At 39.8% G+C, this 20,019-nt stretch overlaps 1 protein-coding gene across 6 annotated transcripts; it reads left to right on the top strand.

The window, feature by feature from the left end:
- Positions 1-2,273: 2,273 nt before the first annotated feature.
- On the top strand, positions 2,274-16,648 carry LOC116892746 (zinc finger protein 54-like). 6 transcript variants are annotated; one of them, XM_032894620.1, is made up of 5 exons: positions 2,274-2,315; positions 4,337-4,401; positions 7,594-7,684; positions 12,721-12,847; positions 14,409-16,648. In XM_032894620.1, the coding sequence occupies exons 3-5, from the start codon at positions 7,655-7,657 to the stop codon at positions 16,508-16,510; spliced, it is 2,259 nt and encodes a 752-aa protein (XP_032750511.1). In that variant the 5' UTR covers positions 2,274-2,315; positions 4,337-4,401; positions 7,594-7,654; the 3' UTR covers positions 16,511-16,648. The 6 variants fall into 6 exon arrangements, with proteins under 6 accessions (XP_032750511.1, XP_032750512.1, XP_032750509.1 ...); XM_032894621.1 differs by lacking the exon at positions 2,274-2,315 and adding an exon at positions 2,331-2,592; XM_032894618.1 differs by lacking the exon at positions 2,274-2,315 and adding an exon at positions 2,331-2,618.
- The last annotated feature ends 3,371 nt before the right edge of the window (positions 16,649-20,019 follow it).

Raw genomic sequence — 20,019 nt, 5'->3', positions numbered from 1 at the left:
GAGGCCAGCCCAGGCAGTACTCTGCTATATTTGGAGGCCTCAGACCAGCTCCTGCATGCTGCCTGGTTGGTGGCTAGTCTCTGGAGACTGCTGGTCTTCCTATGGGTTCACCCTCCCCAACTGCTTCTTCAATCCTTCTTCTAATTCAATCATAGGGGCCCAACTTAAGTGAAATGGTTGGGTGTAAATATCTGTGTCTGTCTCAGTCAGCTGCTGGTAGAGCCTCTCTGAGGACATCCATGCTAGGCTCCTGTCTTCAGTCACTTCTCTATTTTTGTCCCTGCAGTTCTTCTAGACAGGAACAGTTCTGGGTCAGAAATTTTGACTGTGGATTAGTAACCCTGTCCTTCCACTTCTATCTATGGAGGTGGACTCTTGAGTTCCCTCTTCCCATTGTTGGGCATAAAATGCCATCCATAAAACAATCCCATCACAAGATGGACAGGATTTTATTTCATATAACTAATGTCAAAGCTACTTAACATTTACTACTTCCTGACACAAAAAAGCAAGACTTTCTGACTCTTAACTATTACCTGACATGAAACCAGAGTCCGAGCCAGGCTTGGTGGACCATCTCATTAATCCTAGCATTCCAGAGGCAGAGTAGGCTGATCTCAGTGAATTCAAGGCCAGCCTGTCTCAAAAAACAACAATAACAACAAACAAACAATTAACAACCAAAATTTAACAAATACAAGCACCCCCACCGGATACTGATACAATAAAAAAAATTATAGACTGATGTGGTAATTTGAAAACAATTTTGAGGGGCAGGGACATGGCTCAGAGGTTAAGAGCACTGGGTGCCCTTCCAGAAGTCCTGAGTTCAGCATCCACATCATGGCTCACAACCATCTGTAATGGGCTCTGATGCCCTCTTCTGGTATACAGGTGTACATGCAGATAGAGCACTCACGCAAAAGAAGTCTTTTTTTAAAACGTTTTTTGAGCTGGGCATGATAACACACTTCGTTAATAACTGTGCTATGCAGAGAAAAAAACCTGTCCCAAATGAATGAGTGAATGAACGAATGAACTCCCCCAAGTTTTCTACTATTAGCTATTTCATACTGGCATATTGCATTTGTGTGCCCACATCAAATATTGACCAGTCTCACCTCCTAAACCTCTGTTCTTCTGCTCTACAATTCCAACAAATCTCTCTGTTGTGTTCATCTCTCTTCATATTGCCAGCCCACTAAGATTTACAACAGCCATTTGTGAGGATGTGGGTTTGGATCTATGTGTTGGAGCCTGATGTGCTCAGAAGAGAATAACAGTATTCTCCTACAGTCTATCTATAGCCAACATCAGGTAAAGTGAGCCATTCCCTTTCCTATACTGGTTGTGGGCTTGTATGGGGCCAGTGCAGACAAGGACAGCTGCTGTTGGTTACTGACTACAATAGTTATATGGAGTCTAGAGAATGGTGTTTCTCAGCCTTTCCCCTCTTATTTCCTAACCACCTCTTCTTTTGGTGTTCCCAGAGCTAGAGATAGGATGGAGTAACTGACTTTGTTAGGACTAGAACCGTTTACCTTATTTATTTTTTGCATCTGTGAGAGTTAAGGTCTCTGCATTCAACACTCAAGGGAGGGGCGAGAGGGGAGGGAGGGGCGAGAGGGGAGGGGGCAGGGGCGAGAGGGAGGGAGGGGCGAGAGGGGAGGGAGGGGCGCGGTGGGGAAGGAAACAAACAATTCTGTTTTTTCTCACCTTAAGTATGAGTCACAGACTAGCTTTCTCAGTTAGTAAAATGACAAGACCGCCATCTAGTGGTACAAGCACAGGATGAATTCTGCCCTGGGCAGATAGCAAAGGGTTGTTGACCACTGACTTCTTGAGACACCTACTTCTTTTCAAAATCCAAGTTCTTTACATGTCTCTTCCCAAGTCAAAATTCCAGGCTTTGCTCTTGGCTTCTCATGTTTGTGTTTTGGGGTTGGGACTCGGGCTTCTGAATTCAGTCTGTGTTGTTGTTTGGTATAAAGTATGCATTCCTGAGTCCAGTGGGGGTATTAGACGGCCTGTCTTTTATCTAAAGGGTTCTGTACTCAGTACGGGGATCAGATATCAGGGTGTAGAGTCGTACCAGATCCACTTCTGGTCTAGCAGCAAGCATGTGGGGAGGCTGGGCAAGCTGAGCTGTGTGGAAAGCAGTCTAAGACAAAGTGGGAGGGACCGGTCTCCGCAGGGCCGGACCACTCGCCCGGAAACGGAGGGTGCAAGGATGTTGGACCTTACAGGGGTACAGTAGAAAGGGTTCCGAGTGGGAGGAGTTAGTGGGGTGACGTGAGCGGAAGCTGGAAAAGTAGGTGAGAGAAGCCAGGTAAGTCGGGCTGAGAACCAAAGCCAAAAGTGTCAATGACCTGTTCACGTCCAGAGCTCGCGGCCCTACACCGTGGGGAGTAGCATGGTGCAGGCCCGGGGGCGAAATTTGGGAGAAGCTAAAACTCGGGGCAACCGTGGTGCCGCGCGAGGCATCCTGGGAGAGTCAGCAGCTCAGCAGCTGAAACTATAGCCCCGCGTGCCTGAAACCTCCCAAGTCAGAGGAGCTGCGGGACTGGGAAACGGGCTGGAAGGGAGCAGGGTGTGATCAGTGTTTCTGGTGTTCATAAGTAAGCTAGCTGTGAAATTTCGCTGTCATTTTCTTTCATTCTCGATATATTTCAGCGCATACAAACTGAAATAATCCTGATGTGTTTTTTCATTGATCATGTGATTTTCAAAATATAGGAATAGTAGAATATTTGAGTTTATCTATTGATATTTGTACACCAGTTCTCTTTGTTGAGGTGTAAAGGACAAAGCTCTTTAAATTTACTTACACGTTAACTCCTCTGACATACCCGGGACATACTTGGTAACTTGACAGCCCAGAGAGATTTTAGCTACTAGTCATATAAGGAATGGCTGGAAATGTAATTGAATCTAAAAGTATATTTGTTGCGAGTTTCATAGGTATAGTTTAAATGTAACTTTTAAAAGTAAACTGTTTTCTCATTTATTTACGGTACATTGTCATGACTGTTTCCTCTCCTCCAAGTCCCTCACTCTTCCTCTCCTTCACTCCTCCCCTCCATGACGCCTTCTTCCCCTTATCCTCAGAGAAGGGAAAGCCTCCCATAGATATCCGTCCTGTTTGGCACATCAAGATACGGTAGGATTAGGCATATCTCCTATGGAGGCTAGACAAGGCAGCCCAGTTAGGGAAAGGGGATCCAAAGGCAGTCAACAGAGTCAGAAACAGCCTCTGCTCCAGTTGTTAGGGGACCAACATGATGACCAAGTTGCACATCTGTTACAGTTCACAGTTAGAAAGAACATTATAAGCCAGCTGGTGTTGGCACAAGCCTTTAATCCCTACACTTGGGAAACTGAGGCAGTTGGATCTGGGAGTTCCTTGACACCCTGGTACACACAGGGAGTTTAAGAACAGCCAGAGCCACAAAGAGAAATCGTGTCGGTGGGAAGAGAGAGAAGGAAAAGGAAAAAAAGAAATAAAACAGAAAGGGTAGTTTTATAGGATGGTACTATAAATCATCTGTCAAATAATTACTTTAACTCTTCTATATCAGTAAAAAGTGAGCAAAAGTCTTTTGTCTCCTCAGTTCTAGAAAACTACTCTGTCCATGAACACAAACTGTTTTTTGGTTTGGTTTGGTTTGATTTGGCTTGGTTCCTGTGTCTGCTGTGTCTGTGGCTTGAACCCATTGTGTTCCCCTGTCTGGCCCAGAACTCACTATGTAGACCAGGCTGGACTGGAAGTCACAGTTACACCTGACTCTGTCTCCTGTGCGCTAGGTTTAAGGTATGCACCAGGACCACTGTTCAAACTGCTGTTTTGTATTTTGTGGCCAGTGTGACTGTGGACTTCTGCCAGAAAGGGGCAATGTCAGAACCATGTGGGGAGTGCTTTATACAGAGACTGGATGTTGCAGAATTACAGTAGTCTGGCTTGTGTGAGTGAGAATAGTTTGCTTCAGCCCTCTTGCTCTTCCTCAGGGATTTGTGGCAAGTTACTCTGCAAGAATGAGTTCTTTTGGGAGTGAAAGGCTTTCGTCATTTTTAGTCCAGGATAAATTTAGAACCTCATTAGTGTTTAATATTTTCATCCCAATCATTCAGTTCCATTTGTGCCCCTGAGATTTGACTGAGCTGTGATTGGAAGTGAGTTTTTGAGTTACAGTAACTGAAAATGCTTTCTAAATATTTTCAGTGTTCCGACACTGCTTGACAATTGGGGGATCACTGTAGAATTCTTTCTTCATCCACTGAGCACAGTACTGTGCTACAAATGCAGATGCTTGCTGAAGAATCTCTTTCTCTTGTACAGGGTCAATGATCACTCAGACCTGCTCCCCTGTGGACAGAACAAAGAGCCGGTAGCTAAGGATCCAGGTATGTTGGAGCGTTGGTGAAGGAATGCCAAGTTTTCAAATGAATGTGGAAGTGGGACATGAAATCAGTTTTGCCACAGTCTAGAAATAATTCTGGAGACTTCCGCTGAGAAAAATCTCCTCAGGGTTATCCTATTGTAGACATGAGAAGACTTTCTACAGAAGAACTGATACTCGGAGGCAATAAAATGTTACCTGACTGTGCATGTGAGTGATGCTGTCCTTATTCTATGTGCATCACTGATCAGGTCTACACACCAATATTAAATGGTTTTCATTTCAGTGATTTTAATGTATTATAAAATGATGAAAATTAATACTCCTAGATGGGATATTTAATGATGGAGCTTTTGGTATTTTAGCACATTCTATTCCTTTTCATTTTTTTAGATTTATTTATTTATTTATTTATTTATTTATTTTAATGTATGTAAATACACTGTCACTGTCACTATCTTCAGATACACCAGAAGAGGGCATCAGATCCCATTACAGATCGCTTTGAACCACCATGTGGTTGCTAGAAAGTGAACTCAGGACTATTAAAAGAGCAGACAGAGCTCTTAACCATTGAGTCATCTCTCCAGCCTTGATATTCTCTATCTTTTAGTGTTAATTCTTCCATTCCTGAAAATAATGCCGAGTTGTAATAAGAATCAGGAACTGTATTCGCAGACAGGTAAAGTCTGTCTATCCTGTCTTCCCAGGGACATCTCCTATTGTCTGTTGTCATGACAGTTCCAAGTGGTTTCCATTGCTGTGATTGTAATATACTGTGAGATCGGCTCTAGATGTGATCCTCTTAGCGTTTTCTAGCTCTGCGCTGCTCCTCGGTACTTTCAGGATTGCTTTCTGTAAAACATACAAATAGGACTTAGTAGGAGTTGCTTGGAGACTTAGAGAAGACGAACCTCCTCCTAGGTTGTGTGTAAAAAGCACATGAGGCAGTGTGCACTTTTCACATTTTATGTAGTCTCCTGTTTTCTGTCAAGGCAGGGTCTGCTGTCAGATTTGCTGGCCTGCTGTTGCATGGAAAGTTAGGAGATATACTTCAGGCTCAAGGCAAGGGATTCTGTGGACCTTGATGGAAGGAACAGGGAGGCCTCTGGATGGGGAGAGATATCCTGTATAGATAGTTTCTGCTAGCTCGTGGTTTTGCTTCCTATGGCAGTGTGGGGTATAAAAAGGTTATGCAACATAAACTCGGGGCTGCTTCAGTGTTCACTAACAGCCCTCCAGAATCGATCTCCTGTCCCTGTGTCTTCTTTCTGCCTTCCTTTCTTTAATCCTCACTTCCCCCTAGGAACTGATAGACTCCTGCCACCGGTGGGTTCCGACAGTCTGCATTCTGGGTTTTGTAACATGCATGTGTGCTGACCAAGGACTTTGCGTCTAGAACCATCTTATCATGTGCTAATACTCTTTATATTAATTTATTTTATAATTTATATTTATTTATTTTAATACTTTGTCTTGATTTATTTCTTTCACTAGCATAATTGTAATCGTCTCACCTTCACTGCAGTCCATATTCTTTCTCGGTATTTTGTATCTTTAGATATGAAGTAAAGCTTTTGTAGAAAAATAAGGTTTTTTTTTTTAAGATTTATTTTATTTATATGAGTACACTGTAGCTGTCTTCAGACACACAGAAAAGGGCATCGGATCCCATTTCAGATGGTTGTGAGTCACCATGTGGTTGCTGGGAATCAAACTCAGGACCTCAGGAAGAGCAGACAGTGCTCTTAATCGCTGAGCCAACTCTCCAGCTCCAAAAAATAAGTTTTAACCTCAGCTGTCGTTTTTCTTGTTCTGAATGCTGTAATCTGTTTACATGCTTAGCATAGGTAATATTATCTATTTACATTTCAAGAAATTCCTGAAAGAAATACATCTATTGTTTAGGAATTTGAGTGAGGACAGTGTCTAGGAAGACACTGTATATTAAACTTACATTATCTTATGACCTACACTGTAGAACTCTAATAAGTGCACCTTAGTCCTTCCAGCACCTGGTGAGCGTGGTCTGTTAAATCCATGTGCTTCTTTATTGATTATGTAGTTGTATAAGGCTTTTTTGGTGGCTGGATATTAGTATGATTCTTGATGACTTTCTAGACAAGGTTACAGTTATTTTACCCTATTTCTTATATGTTTATGTCTTGCCTTTTCCCACAATACAGTTTTTCAATTTTCCCCTTCAAGTCATTTTTTCCCCTGGTATTTCCCCCTTTATTATTCCTCGATATCCCAACAAAGTTGCTCCTTCCTTCCTTAAAGTTACCCCACGTTGTGAACTCAGACCTGACAATTTGGAAAGGAACTTCCTATGAACGAGAACATGCAATGCCTGTCTTTCTGAGTCTGAGTCACTCCAATCAGAATCATCTTCTAGTTCTATCTATTTACCTGCAAACGTCTTGATTTCGATTTTCTTTACATCTCCTAGTGAATACTTACCTCATTTTCAGTTTCCATTCCTCAGATATTTAGGTCGTTTTCATTCTGTAGCTGTTGTGAATATAGCGCCAGTGAACATGAGTTAGCATGTATCTCTGTAACAGGATTTGAGTGTTTGCAACATATAGGAAGGAATAGAATTGCTGTGTCATATGCTACACTTATTTAACATGAGGATTTGCTTATTTAATTGAGGATTCTCCATCTGGAAATCCACAGTGGACACATTTTATGCCCATGGGGTTTTTATTCCCAGTGCTTTTGTTTTTTAATATTGCTGCTGTTTGAATATTGGTAGTATTCTTATTCCTCCTCCGTGTTAGTGCTTTGCTGTCCTGCCTATAAATGAGTACTTCTAAGTTTTCCTGTAGTTGTCTATTCTTCACATGCAATGTATTATTTCTTATGGATAGTTCTTCTCTTGAACCTGTGTAAAATTTGCATCTAATTTATTATGTACTGTGCTGCTTTACGGAAATGAATTTTGTTAATCTGTCACAGATTATGACTCCATCAATTTAAAGAAACTATTTTTCTGGTTGCAACAATATGGTTCATGTTGATTTTCTCTCTAAATTTTCAGTGTCTTTTCATGCTCTCCTGGCTTTGGGATTGCTGATTGACCACCAGGTAGTATTCTGTTGCTTGGGTCTTTTTAATGTGGTTTGAAACTGTTCTTTAATAGCTTTCAGTATTAATTTCTGCTTTTCTTTTCTGACCCCTTATATGAAAGGGCCACAGGTGGCTATTCATTGTACCTTAAAGAGAAATTCAAAGGAGAGAAACAGAAAGAAATGGATGATTCTCCAGTAAACATGTCCCAGGTCAGTAGTCATGTTCACTTTCTTTCTAGAAATGTTGTATCTTCAAATATTGCAAAACTTTAATTTTCTCCCTCTGATAATTTGCTTTAACCTGATTATAAAACACAGTGGAAACACACACAAAATCAAACACTAAAATTAACCAGACTGAAAGTCTATAGAACTGAATAAAATTATATATGGTTACATTGGTCATTGAGAACTAAAACTCTAGAGACATTCATTTAATCCAACAAATTGATGAATTTACCCACCACCAAAACCCCAAAAACCTGACAGAATTAGAACTAAAAAGCTGTCCTTTCAGTTCTACCTCATCCCCTCATATTTAACTTTTCATGTTTTTCTCCATATTCTACTGTGCTCACATATACATTATCTCCATATAGATATATTATTGGCTAAGTTATGCATATGAGAGAAAATGTAGTTTTTTCTTTCTGACATTGTATGACCTTACTTAATATTCCACATTTTAAGCCTAGCCTTTTTCTACAAGTTCTTGTTACATTTTTCTCATTAGCTGAATAGTATTCCATTTTTCCATTAACTTATTTATCTATTCCCTTTTTTGATCCCGATTGCTGTTCTGCCTCCTGTTTCCCCCATCAGTTGTCCCTCCCTCCCTCCTCCTTCCCCTTCTCTTCTAAGAGGGTAGAAGGCCCCCTGGTACATCAAGTCTCTACAGGACTTGGCCCATTCACTCCCACTGAGTTAAGACTCAACGGCCTAGTTAGGGAAATGGAATTCACAGGCAGGCAACGATTTACAGACAGCCCCTGTGCCAATTGTTGGAGGACTCACATGAAGACTAAGTCCCATATCTGCTACATATGTGCAGGGGGCCTTGGGCTCAGCCTGTGTATGCCCTTGGGTTGGTGGTTCAGTTTCTGTGATTCCCCCAGGGGTCCGGGTTAGTTGACTCTGTTGGTCTTTTTAAAGAGTTCCTATCCTCTAATGGTCCTTCAATCCTTCCCCACCTCTTCCACAGGATTCCCTAAGCTCCATCCAATGTCTGGCTATGAGTTTCTGCTTCTGTTTCAGTTAGCTGGGCAGAGCCTCTCAGAGGACATTTATGCTAGGCTCTTGTCATCAAATTACTGGATAACAGAGTATCATTAACAGTGTCCAGGATTGGTGCTTGACCATGAGATGGTTCTCAAATTGGGCCAGTTATTGGTTGGCCATTCCCTGTTCCATCTTTGTCCTTGAATTTCTTGTAGACGGTACACATTTTGTGGCTACAGTTTTGTGGGTGCATTAGTGTCCTTATCACTCCCACTGGGGGTCCTGCCTGGGTAGAGGAAGTAGTCAATTCAGGTTCCATGTCTTTATTGCTAGGAGTCTTAGCTAAAGTCACCCCCATAGACTCCTGGGAGGCTCCCCCATTTCAGGTCTCTGGCACATTTTATAGATGCCCTCACCACCATCCTCGCCAGTCACCAATTTCCATTCATTCTCCCTGCCCTCTGGCCCTCTCTCCTCTTTCTCTCCACACCTGCTCCTGACCCTCCTCTATTCCCCTTCCCACCCACCTTCACACAGTTACCTCCCTCCATCTGCCTCCTCTGACTGTTTTATTCCGTCCCTCTTCTAAGTGAAAAGCATCCTTGCTTGGACCGGCCTTCTTATTTAGCTTCTTTGAGTCTATGGAGTGTAGCCTGGTAATCCTGTACTTTATGGCTGATATCCACATATAAACAAGTACATACTTGTCTTAGTTAGGGTTTTATTGCTGTGAAGACCATGACCAAGGTAACTCTTATAAGAACAGCGTTTAATTGGGTCCAGCTTACAGAGTCACATGTTCAGTCCATTATCATCAAGTCAGGATCATGACAGTTCCCAGGCAGGCATGGTGCAAGAGGAGTTGAACATGAAGACTGGCATCCTCAGGCAGCTAGGAGGAAGCTCTTAAAGCCCACCTGCAAAGTGAGAGATACCCTTCAACAAGACCACACCTCCAACAGTGCCACTCCCTGGATCAATCATATTAAAACCACTACAATATCAGACATGTTCTTCTGGGCCTCAGTTATATCACTCAGGATGATATATTCTAGTTCCATCATTTCCCTGCAAAATTCATGATGCTCTTGACTTTAATAGCTGATTAGTACTCCATGCTGTAAATGACCCACATTTTCTGTATCTGTTCTTCTAGTGAGGGGCATATGGGTTGTTTCCAGTTTCTGGGCTATTATGAATAAAGATGCTATGAGCATAGTGGAGCATGTATCCTTGTGGTAGGGTGGATCATCTTTGGATACATGCCCAGGAGTGGTATAGGTGAGTACTCAGGTAGAACTAGTCATAATTTTCTAAGAAACCACCAGGTTAATTTCCAGAGTGGTTGTAAAAGTTTGCTTTCCCACCAGCAAGGGAGGAGTGTTTGCCTTGCTCTACATCCTTGCCAATATTAGTTGTTTTTGACCTTAGCTATTCTGATGGGTAGAAGATGGAATCCCAGCATCTTTTTCATTTGCATTTTCTGGATGATGCAGTACATTGAATTTTTCTTTAAGTGTGTCTCTGCCATTCGATATTCTGCTGTTGAGAAGTCTCTCTTTAGCTCTGTACCCCAGTTTTTCATCAGGTTATTGGTTTGTTGGTGTCTAACTACTTGAGTTCTTTATATATTTTAGATATTAGCCCTGTGTCAGATATAGGGTTAATAAAGATCTTTTACCAATCTGTAGGCTACCATTTTGTTCTATTAATGGGCTTTTCAGTTTCATAAGGGCCCGTTTTTCAATTGTTGATCTTCGTGTCTGAGACACCGATGTTCTCTTCAGGAAGTTATCCTGTACCAATGACTATTTCCCACTTTCTAATCTGTTAGATTTAGTATATCCAGTTCTATGCTGATGCCATTGTTCCACTTGGTCTTGAGTTTTGTGCAATGTAATAGATGTGGATCTATTTGCATTCTTCTGTATGCAGACATCCAGTTAGACCAGCACCATTTCTTAAAGATGCTTTCCTTTTTCCATTGTATGGTTTGACTTCTTTGTCAAAACTTAAGTGTCGGGGGTTGGGGATTTAGCTCAGTGGTAGAGCGCTTGCCTAGGAAGCACAAGGCCCTGGGTTCAGTCCCCAGCTCCGAAAAAAAAAAAAAGAACCAAAAAAAAAAAAAAAAACTTAAGTGTCCATATGTATATGTGTTTATTTCTGGGTCTTCAGTTTGATACTGTTAAGCAATCTCTCTCTTTCAGTACAAATACCATGCAGCTTTTATTACTATTGCTCTGTAACACAGCTTGAAATCAGGGATAGTGATACCTCCAGAGGTCCTTTGTTGTATAGGATTGCTTTAGCGGTCCTGGGTGTTTCCATAGAAAATGTGAATTGTTTTGTCAAAGTCTATAAAGTATTATGTTAGAACGTTGATGGAAATTACACTAAATCTGTAGGTTGCTTTTGGCAAGATGTCCATTTTCACTATGTTAATGCTACTGATTCATGAGCATGGGAGATCTTTCCATCTTCTAATATCTTCTTTAATTTCTTTCTTCAGAGACTTGAAGTTCTTGTCATACAGATCTTTTACTTGCTTGGTTAGTGTTACAACAAGATAATTATATTATTTGTGGTAATTGTGAGGAATATTGTTTCCCTTATTTCTTTCTTAACCCATTTATCATCTGTATAAGAGAAGGCTACTGTTTTTTTGTTTTGTTTTGTTTTTTGTTTTTTGTTTTTAGTTAAATTTGTATCCATTCACTTTTCTGAAGGTGTTTCTCAACTGTAGGAGTTCTTTGGTAGAATTTTTTGGAGTCACTTATGTATACCATCATAACATGTTTGAATAGTGATACTTTGACTTTTTCCTTTCCAATTTGTATCCCATTGATCTCCTTTAGTTGTCTTATTCTTCTAGCTAGAAATTCATGTACTATATTGAAGAGATATGGAGAAAATAGACAGTCTTACTTTGTCCAATTTTGGTGAGTTATTTAAGTTTTTATCCATTTAATTTGATGTTATCTCTTGACTTGCTGTACATTGCTTTCATTGTTTTTAAGTATGTTCCTTGTACTTCTGGTCATTCCAAGACTTTTAAAATGAAGAGGTGTTGGATTTTTGTCAAAGGCCTTTTCAGCATCTAATGGGATGATCATGTGGATTTTTTTTTTCTTTTACTTTGTTTATACAGTACGTTACATGGATGGTTTTTGGTATATTGAACCATCCTTCCATTTCTGGGATGTAGGCTACTTGATCATGGTGGATGATGTTTTTAATGTGTTCTTAAATTCCATTTGCAAGTATTTTACTGAGTATTTTTGCATCAGTGTTCATAAGGGACATTAATATGAAATCTGTTTTGTTGTTGTTGTTGTTGTTGTTGTTGTTGTTTTGAGTCTTTCTGTGGTTTAGGTATCAGGGTGACTGTGGCCTCATAGAATGAGTTTGGCAATCTTCAGTTTCTATTTTATAGAACAGTTTCAGGAGTATTGGTATTAGCTCTTTGAAAGTCTGGTAGAATTCTAAGCTTAAACCATCTGGCCCTTCCCTTTCTTTGATTGGGAGACGTTTAATGACTGCTTCTATTTCCTTGGTGGTTATGGGATTATTTAGACAATTTAATTGATCTTGATTTAACTTTGGTAAATGATGTCTATCTAGAAAATAATTCATTTCACTTAGATTTTCCAGTTTTGTAGAGTATATAGGGTTTTGAAGTAAGACCTAATAATAGTTTTAATTTCCTCAATGTTTGGTGTTATGTCTCCCTATTCCTTTCTGTTTTTGTTAATTTGGATACTGTCTCTGTGCCTTTTGGTTAGATTGTACACTGTGATCCTTTGGGACATATCAGGTAGATAATCATCAAATGTATATCTTGTTTCATGGATATGCTTGTAAGACTCTTGTGTCATCCTGTTTTCACAGAGGTAGTACATTCATTATAGAGTGTGACTATATTAGAAATCATTTCTTTGAGTAATGTCCTTCGTTCATCTACATTCCATCATTTCCAGAGAAGCACTGTGCCTAGCGTCACATGGTTACTCTGTGCATTTTTGTTTCAGTGTCTGTTGACATTCAGGGATGTGGCTGTGGACTTCCCTCAGGAGGAGTGGGAATGCCTGGACTCTACTCAGAGGGCTTTGTACATTGATGTGATGTTGGAGAATTACAGAAACCTGGTCTCTGTTGGTGAGAACATTTTGCTTGAGGAACTATCAACTCATCTTTTGTGTGTCCTGACTTTATACATAGTAAAATTCTTTGTTAAAGCTCTTTGGAAATAACATGAAAATAGAGAAAGTTGGCTAGTAGAAAAGAACTTTTCATGGTATTTGATTTTTACTTTCCATTTGTATTTTAGATGTTTCATGCACCCTTTATTTTGTTCCCACAATGTAATCAGCAACATGATTTTAATTGTGGGAAAAAACCCTTAAGATATCCAAACTGAAATTTCTCCCTGTATATGCTAAAGATTCTGACAGGAAATAGCAATTGGGAATCCATTCCTGGATTCTTCTATTTTATGTTGTCTTTATGTACTGAGGAGAGTATTGTCTAAGACACCTGTATTCTTTTTAAAAATTTTAGCATGAGTCATGGGCTACCTCACAAAACTTGTGGATTATTGTATGTACTGTAGGCCTGGTTACCTGTCTGGAACAAGTGAGTTTTCTCTGGAAGGTAGAAAGGAGAGAGGAGCCATAACTAGGATGGGCTAGTGAATGAGAAGAACAACTGAGAAGGATTCAAGTGAAAGAGAAAGCAAGAATGGAAAACACATTTTCTGCATTCAGTTTCACTTGAAATGATACCCAATTGTTTAGCTTATTATAATATCCTGGTCCCGGTTGCATCTTGCTTGCTGTAATTGTTAGAAGACATTGTGCCTTACTTCACCTAAATTGTGGTCACTTAGTGACAGTATAAAATGCAGATTAACTTGACTATGCTGATATCAGATTGTTTACTTTAAAAACTATCAGTGTAACATGAGTCCATGAAGTAGCATTATTCTGCAATTGCCTTCCTTTACGTCCTTCATTTTTGTCTGTGGAGAAAACACAGAAACCCTTGGGCAAGAAAATGCCAAGAAACAGTGTGCCATGTAAGCTTAAGAACATCCCTATAAAGAAAGTTAAAAAACACAGCAATGTGAGTAGCTCAGACAGTAGAGGAAAGAAATAAGCAATAGTTGCCCATGATAGCCCTACTTCAAATGATCTAGACTCTAAGCTCTTTATTCTAGAGCCTCTGACATCTGGCAAAATATCCTCTTTACTTCCTTATTTTTGAGGAATCTAGTGTGGTATTTTTAGAAAAAATATTAACCCTTTGAGGCTTTTAAGTAAGCCTTTAACATTAGAAGGATTTGCATCTTCTGAACTGTACCCTTCATTGAACAAACACTGTGAACCTGGATTGCATTACACTCTTCTTGATCAATTTCTGAATAGACATGTGTATTCTAAATATGATCAGTCAGTGAGTTTCACCCCAAAGGTAATTACTGACTCTTCAAGTGTTGGTCCATCTTGAGCCATCAAATATTTTCCATGAGATGCCAAATTTATTATACATTACAGATCTTTGAAGGCTGTCAGGCTGGATTTGTGATAATACATAAAATTACAGTGAAAGAAACATGTGTAAGTCTAATAGTTGCTAGCTGACTTTAGGGAGACAGTCATTTATCAAATGTTTAAACACAGAACAAGCCCTATTAATCTGAATTATACTCATTTTTCAGAGAACTACTGCATATGTGATGCTACCTATCAGCATGTGAAGACTGACAAGGAGTCTCATCATTTTAATGAACTTGGAGAAATGCTTCCTGAACCTTCCCACAGTGCACTTTATAAAACAAGTGACGCTACAGAAACCTCTAATAACTACACATGCTGTAAGGAAAGGGATGCCTCTGTTTGCTTGTCAAATAGAGATAGTCATAAAAGCACTCCCACTGGAGAAGAACCTTGTGAATCTAAAGACTATGAGAAATCTCTAACTTTGTGTTCCGTCATTAGTCAGGATCAGAGACTCTACACTGCAAAGAAAGAGCAGAGACAGGAAGTATATGATGACTATTTCAGCTCTGCTTACAGTCTCATGCAACAAACAGTCTACATTAAAGAGAAACCACACCAGTGTGGCAAATGTGGGAAATGCTTCAGTACCTCCTCAAGCCTCACTGTCCATCAGAGAATTCATACCAGAGAGAAACCCTACAAGTGCAATATTTGTGATAAATCCTTTACCCAGTGCACGCATCTGAAAATACATCAAAGACGTCATACTGGGGAGAAACCTTACAAATGCAAAGAATGTGAAAAGTCATTTGTTCAGTTGTCAGCACTTAAAAGTCATCAGAAATTGCATACTGGAGAGAAGCCTTACAAATGTAAGGAGTGTGACAAATCCTTTGCCCACTATCCCAATTTCAGGACACATCAGAAAATCCATACTTCTGAGGAACATTGTAGTTGTCCAGAATGTGGCAGGGAATTTCATCAGCTTTCACACTTTAGAAAACATTACAGACTCCATACTGGAGAGAAGCCTTACAAGTGCAATGAGTGTGGCAGATCCTTTACCCACTATGCATCATTAAGGTGGCATCAGAAAACTCATTCTCCAGAGATGCATCATGAATGCAAAGAATGTGGTAAGGCCTTTATTGAATTATCACATCTTAAAAGGCATTATAGAATCCATACTGGTGAAAAGCCTTACAAATGTGAGATATGTGCCAAATCCTTTACTACAACCACAACTCTTAAAACACATCAGAAAATTCACACTGGAGAGAAACCTTATAAATGTAGGGAGTGTGACAAATCATTTATTCATAGTTCACATCTTCGAAGACATCAGAGTATTCATACTGGAGAGAGACCTTACAAATGTAAGGAATGTAACAAATCTTTCCGTGAGAACTCCACTCTTAGAGAACATGAGAAAAGTCATACTGAAGAGAAAACTTACAAATGTAGAGAATGTGACAAATCCTTTACTCAGCGTGCATATCTTAGAAACCATCATAACAGAGTTCACACTGGAGAGAGACCTTATGAATGTAAAGAATGTGGAAAATCTTTTATTACCTGCTCAACTCTTAAAATACATCAGACAATTCATACTGGAAAGAAACCCTACAAATGTATGGAATGTGAGAAATCCTTTACCCATAATTCATATCTTAGAACACATCAGAAAGTTCACACTGGAGAGAGACCTTACAAATGTAAGGAATGTGACAAATCTTTTGCTAGCTGTTCAACTCTAAAAGCACATCAGAATATTCATAGTGGAGAGAAACCTTACAGATGTATAGAATGTGACAAATCCTTTACTCAGGCCTCACATCTTAGAACACATCAGAGAGTTCATACTGGCGAGAGACCTTACAGATGTATAGAATGTGATAAATCTTTTACTAGGTATTCTCACCTTAGAGAACATCAGAAAATTCATAGCGGAGAGAAACCTTACAAATGCAGAGACTGTGACATATCATTTAACCAGATTTCAAATCTCAGAAGACATCAGAAACTTCATACTGGAGAGAAACCTTACAAATGTATGAAATGTGACAAGTCCTTTACTCATAACTCAAATTTTAGAACACATCAGAGAATTCATACTGGAGAGAAACCTTATAGATGTACAAAGTGTGACAAATCTTTTACTAGGTGCTCCTACCTTAGAGCACATCAGAAAATTCATACTGGAGACAAACCTTACAAATGTATGGAATATGATGACTCCTATACCCAAGAGTCACATGTTAAAAGACATCAGAGAGTTCATACTGGAGAGAAACATACCATTGTAAATAATGTAACATAGCATTTATCCAGTATTTTCTCTACTTACAAATTCTAACTATATTCATAAAAAAAATTAAGAATAAGCAACATGGGAAAACCATTAATGAACTTTTATATTTTTTAAAATAATGCTAAAATAAAAATTTGCCTATTGTGTAAAAAGATTTCTCTCTCTCTCTCTCTCTCTCTCTCTCTCTCTCTCTCTCTCTCTGTGTGTGTGTGTGTGCATGTGCATGTGCATGCACACGTGCACTTTTGTCATTGTGCACTACATGGATGCCTGGTATCTCAGAGGGGGAAATAAGTTGTGAACTGCTTGTGTGTGTGTGTGTGTGTGTGTGTGTGTGTGTGTGTGTGTGTGTGTGTGTGTGTGTGTTGGGAATAGAACCCCAGTACTCTAAAAGAAGAGCCAGTGGTTTTATCAACTAGGCCATCTCTCTAGCCCCTGGGGAAAAGTGCAATAAAATATTTGTTCAACATCCAAAAATACATAATTCCATGCAAGGTAGTGCACACCATTAATCCCAGCACTCAGGAGGCAAAGGCGAGAAGATCTTTGTGAATCAGATGTCATCCTGGTCTAAATAGTTTCAGGACAGCCTGAATTACATATACCCTATCTTGATGATGATGATGATGATGATGATGATGATGATGATGATGATGATAGTGACAAAATGTAATGTCATTAACTATATGTCAAAGACTTCTAATTTTGCTGTGATTCACAAAGTTCATACTTCTGAGAAACCATATAAAGATACGCTATATGTAATCTCCATGTCTTGCTCTTCATTGGATATTACCAACCACCTGCACTGAATTTGACAAAGCCTTTACCTAATGCTGAAATTACTGTTACAAAAGTAAATTCATCAATAGAGAAGACACAAAAAGTACTCTTTTAAAGACTCATCTTTAATTCACCTTCAAAATTATCATGCTAGAATCAAACCCTACAAATAGTAAAGTAAGAAACTAAAGAGATAGATAAGCTCTGCATGTGTAATAATGGACATCCTCACACAGAGCTTAGAAATTGTCAAGGGTTCTGGCTTGGTGGTGCTAACCATTAATCTCAGCAATCTAGAGACAGAAACAGGTGGATCTTTAAATTCAGGTCAGCCTGGTCTATAGTGCATATTCTAAAACAGGGCTATAGAGAAAAACCCATCTAAGAAAAATCAAAACAATATTTGGTGGTTTGAATTTGCTTGGCCCATGGCAAGTGACACTATTAGGCAGTGTGGAAATGATTTACTGTTGGGGTGGGCTTTGAGATCCTATGCTCAAGATCTGCCCAGTGCAGAAGAGCCATACTTACTGCCATGATGAAAATGGACTCAAACTTTAAGACAGCCCCCAATTAACTAGTGTCCTTTGTAAGAGTTGACTTGGTTTATGGTGCCTCTTCACAGCAATGGAAACCTGAAGACCGAAGTTGGTAAGAGGAGTGGGTTATAGTTGTGACAGGTCTGACCATGCTTTTGTTTGGAAGAAAGTGGATTTGGGGACTTTGGATATGGAAACCAGTGGAATGCTTTAAGTGGGGATTCCTGGACTATCCTATTAGGAATATGAAAGACTTGTTGGTGAGCGAGATTTGAACTATGGAAGCCTGGCTCTAGAGGTTTCAGAGAAGAATTTTAATATGTGTCCAAGATACTGTCACATTTGGGGGGGAAATGTGGCTGCTTGTCTGAAGTATCTGCCTCAGGTTAAGGTGAAGAGTCAAATTAATTGCATTGTCAAAGGAAATCTCAAAACAACCCAGTTTAGACTCCATGCTGTGGTTTACTCTCATGAACATTTTGATGAAGCATAGCAAGCTTAGAAAGGAAAAATACAAAAATATATGGTACAAAGATTAAAAGCGACAAGGGAGCACAACAGCTAAATCCTGTATTCCAGGAGATAAACAGATTAAGGAAATGGTGACTGCTGGTTTGAGTATGCTTGACCCAAGGAGTGGCACTATTTGGAGGTGTGGCTTTGTTGGAGGAAGTGTGTCACTAAGGGTGTGGCCTTTAAGACCCTCTTCCTAGCTGCCTGGAAGCCAGTCTTCTAGCAGCCTTCAGATGAAGATGTAGAAATCTTAGCTACTGTACCATGCCTGCTTAGACACTGCCATGCTCCCACCTTGATGATAATGGAATGAAACTCTGAACCTGTAAGCCAGCCCCAATTAAATGTTGTCCTTATAAGAGTTGCATTGATCATGGTGTCTGTTCACAGCAACAAAACCCTAAGACAGTGAATTTGAGGGCAAGATCCAACCCATCTAAACTTACTGGCTATGCATTCAACATTGAACAGGGAATAGTTACATCATGGTAGGTATTATCAGAAGTTGGTCATTGTTTTTATTTGGTCTTCTAATCTGGAATGAACCACAATCCAGAAATGGGTGACACATACTTTTGATCTAGATTTTGATGAGTTGTGGCCATGAAAAGCTTAGGCCCAGGCATGGTGGTACACACCTCTAATCCCAGGAAGGAGAAGTAAGCAGATCTTGAGTTCAAGGCTAACCTGGAACAGAGCAAGTTTCAAGTAAAGAAAAGCTTCAGTCCAAACACCATAATTCATGACTTTAATCCCACAATTTAGAAGATATAGGCATGCAGATCTCTGAGTCCAAAGTCAGTTTACAGAGCAAGTTCCAGGACAGCTAAGCTTAGGCAGTCAGGGATATAATAAAACAAAAGGGGGCTGGCAAGCAGCAGAACTTGGCAGGATTGGCCAAGTGGCTCTGGCTTTAGAGTCAAGAGTAGAAGGAGACTACTGAGACAATGATGATGGTAGCTGGAGCTTCAGAAATTAGTGTTGATTATCATCAAGAGACCAGTTCCTGTCAGAGGTAAATCTGGAAAATGTTTTCTCTGAGTACAAAGAAGCTGTGTTGGCAGAGACAAGCAAGGTTTGAAATTCGTGCTGCAGCTGGATTTGTAATGTGTACGAGTCACCCAGGTGATAATTGATTTGAGGCATGAAGGAGTCATGGAAAGCAGCTGAAGCTTGGCACTGTGAGAGGTCAGGAAAGGGCAGTGGTGAAAGTGCAACCTCAGTTGCAGTTGATGGCCCAGGACTAAAGGGGCTGTGCAAAGAAGTTTAAGCTTGGCACCATGAAGAGAGCCTATGAGAGACTACTGGTGAAACACAGTGTCTTAGGGTTTTCATTCCTGTTAAGAGACACCTTGACCAAGGCAACTCTTATAAGGGGCATTTCACTGGGCTAGCTTACAGGTTCAGAACTTAAGTGCATTATCATCAAGGTAAGAGCACAGCAGCTTCCAGGCAGTCATGGAACAGGAGGAGCTGAGAGTTTTACGACTTCATCCAAAGCAAGCTAGAAGACACTACTAGTAAAAAGTGACCTTGTTGAAGGAAATTAGTGCATTATGGGTGAGATTTTGGGGTCCTATATTCAGCTCTAATGTAGAAGAGCCAGTGTAACTTCCTGACTGTCTTTTTTTTTTTTTTTTTTTTTTTTTTTTTTTTTTTTTTTTTTTTTTTTTTTTTTTTTTT

The sequence above is a fragment of the Rattus rattus genome, chromosome 2 (genome assembly GCF_011064425.1).
Source record: "Rattus rattus isolate New Zealand chromosome 2, Rrattus_CSIRO_v1, whole genome shotgun sequence".
Lineage (NCBI taxonomy): Eukaryota > Metazoa > Chordata > Mammalia > Rodentia > Muridae > Rattus > Rattus rattus.
This window is presented reverse-complemented; position numbering and strand designations above follow the sequence as displayed.

What these genes read in the sequence shown, in the direction of transcription:
- LOC116892746 (XM_032894620.1), top strand. Translation starts at nt 7,655, where the DNA reads ATGGATGATTCTCCAGTAAACATGTCCCAG. An exon ending in CTCCAGTAAACATGTCCCAG is followed by an intron (nt 7,685 to 12,720) that starts GTCAGTAGTCAT and finishes TTTTTGTTTCAG; the next exon opens with TGTCTGTTGACATTCAGGGA. An exon ending in CAGAAACCTGGTCTCTGTTG is followed by an intron (nt 12,848 to 14,408) that starts GTGAGAACATTT and finishes CTCATTTTTCAG; the next exon opens with AGAACTACTGCATATGTGAT.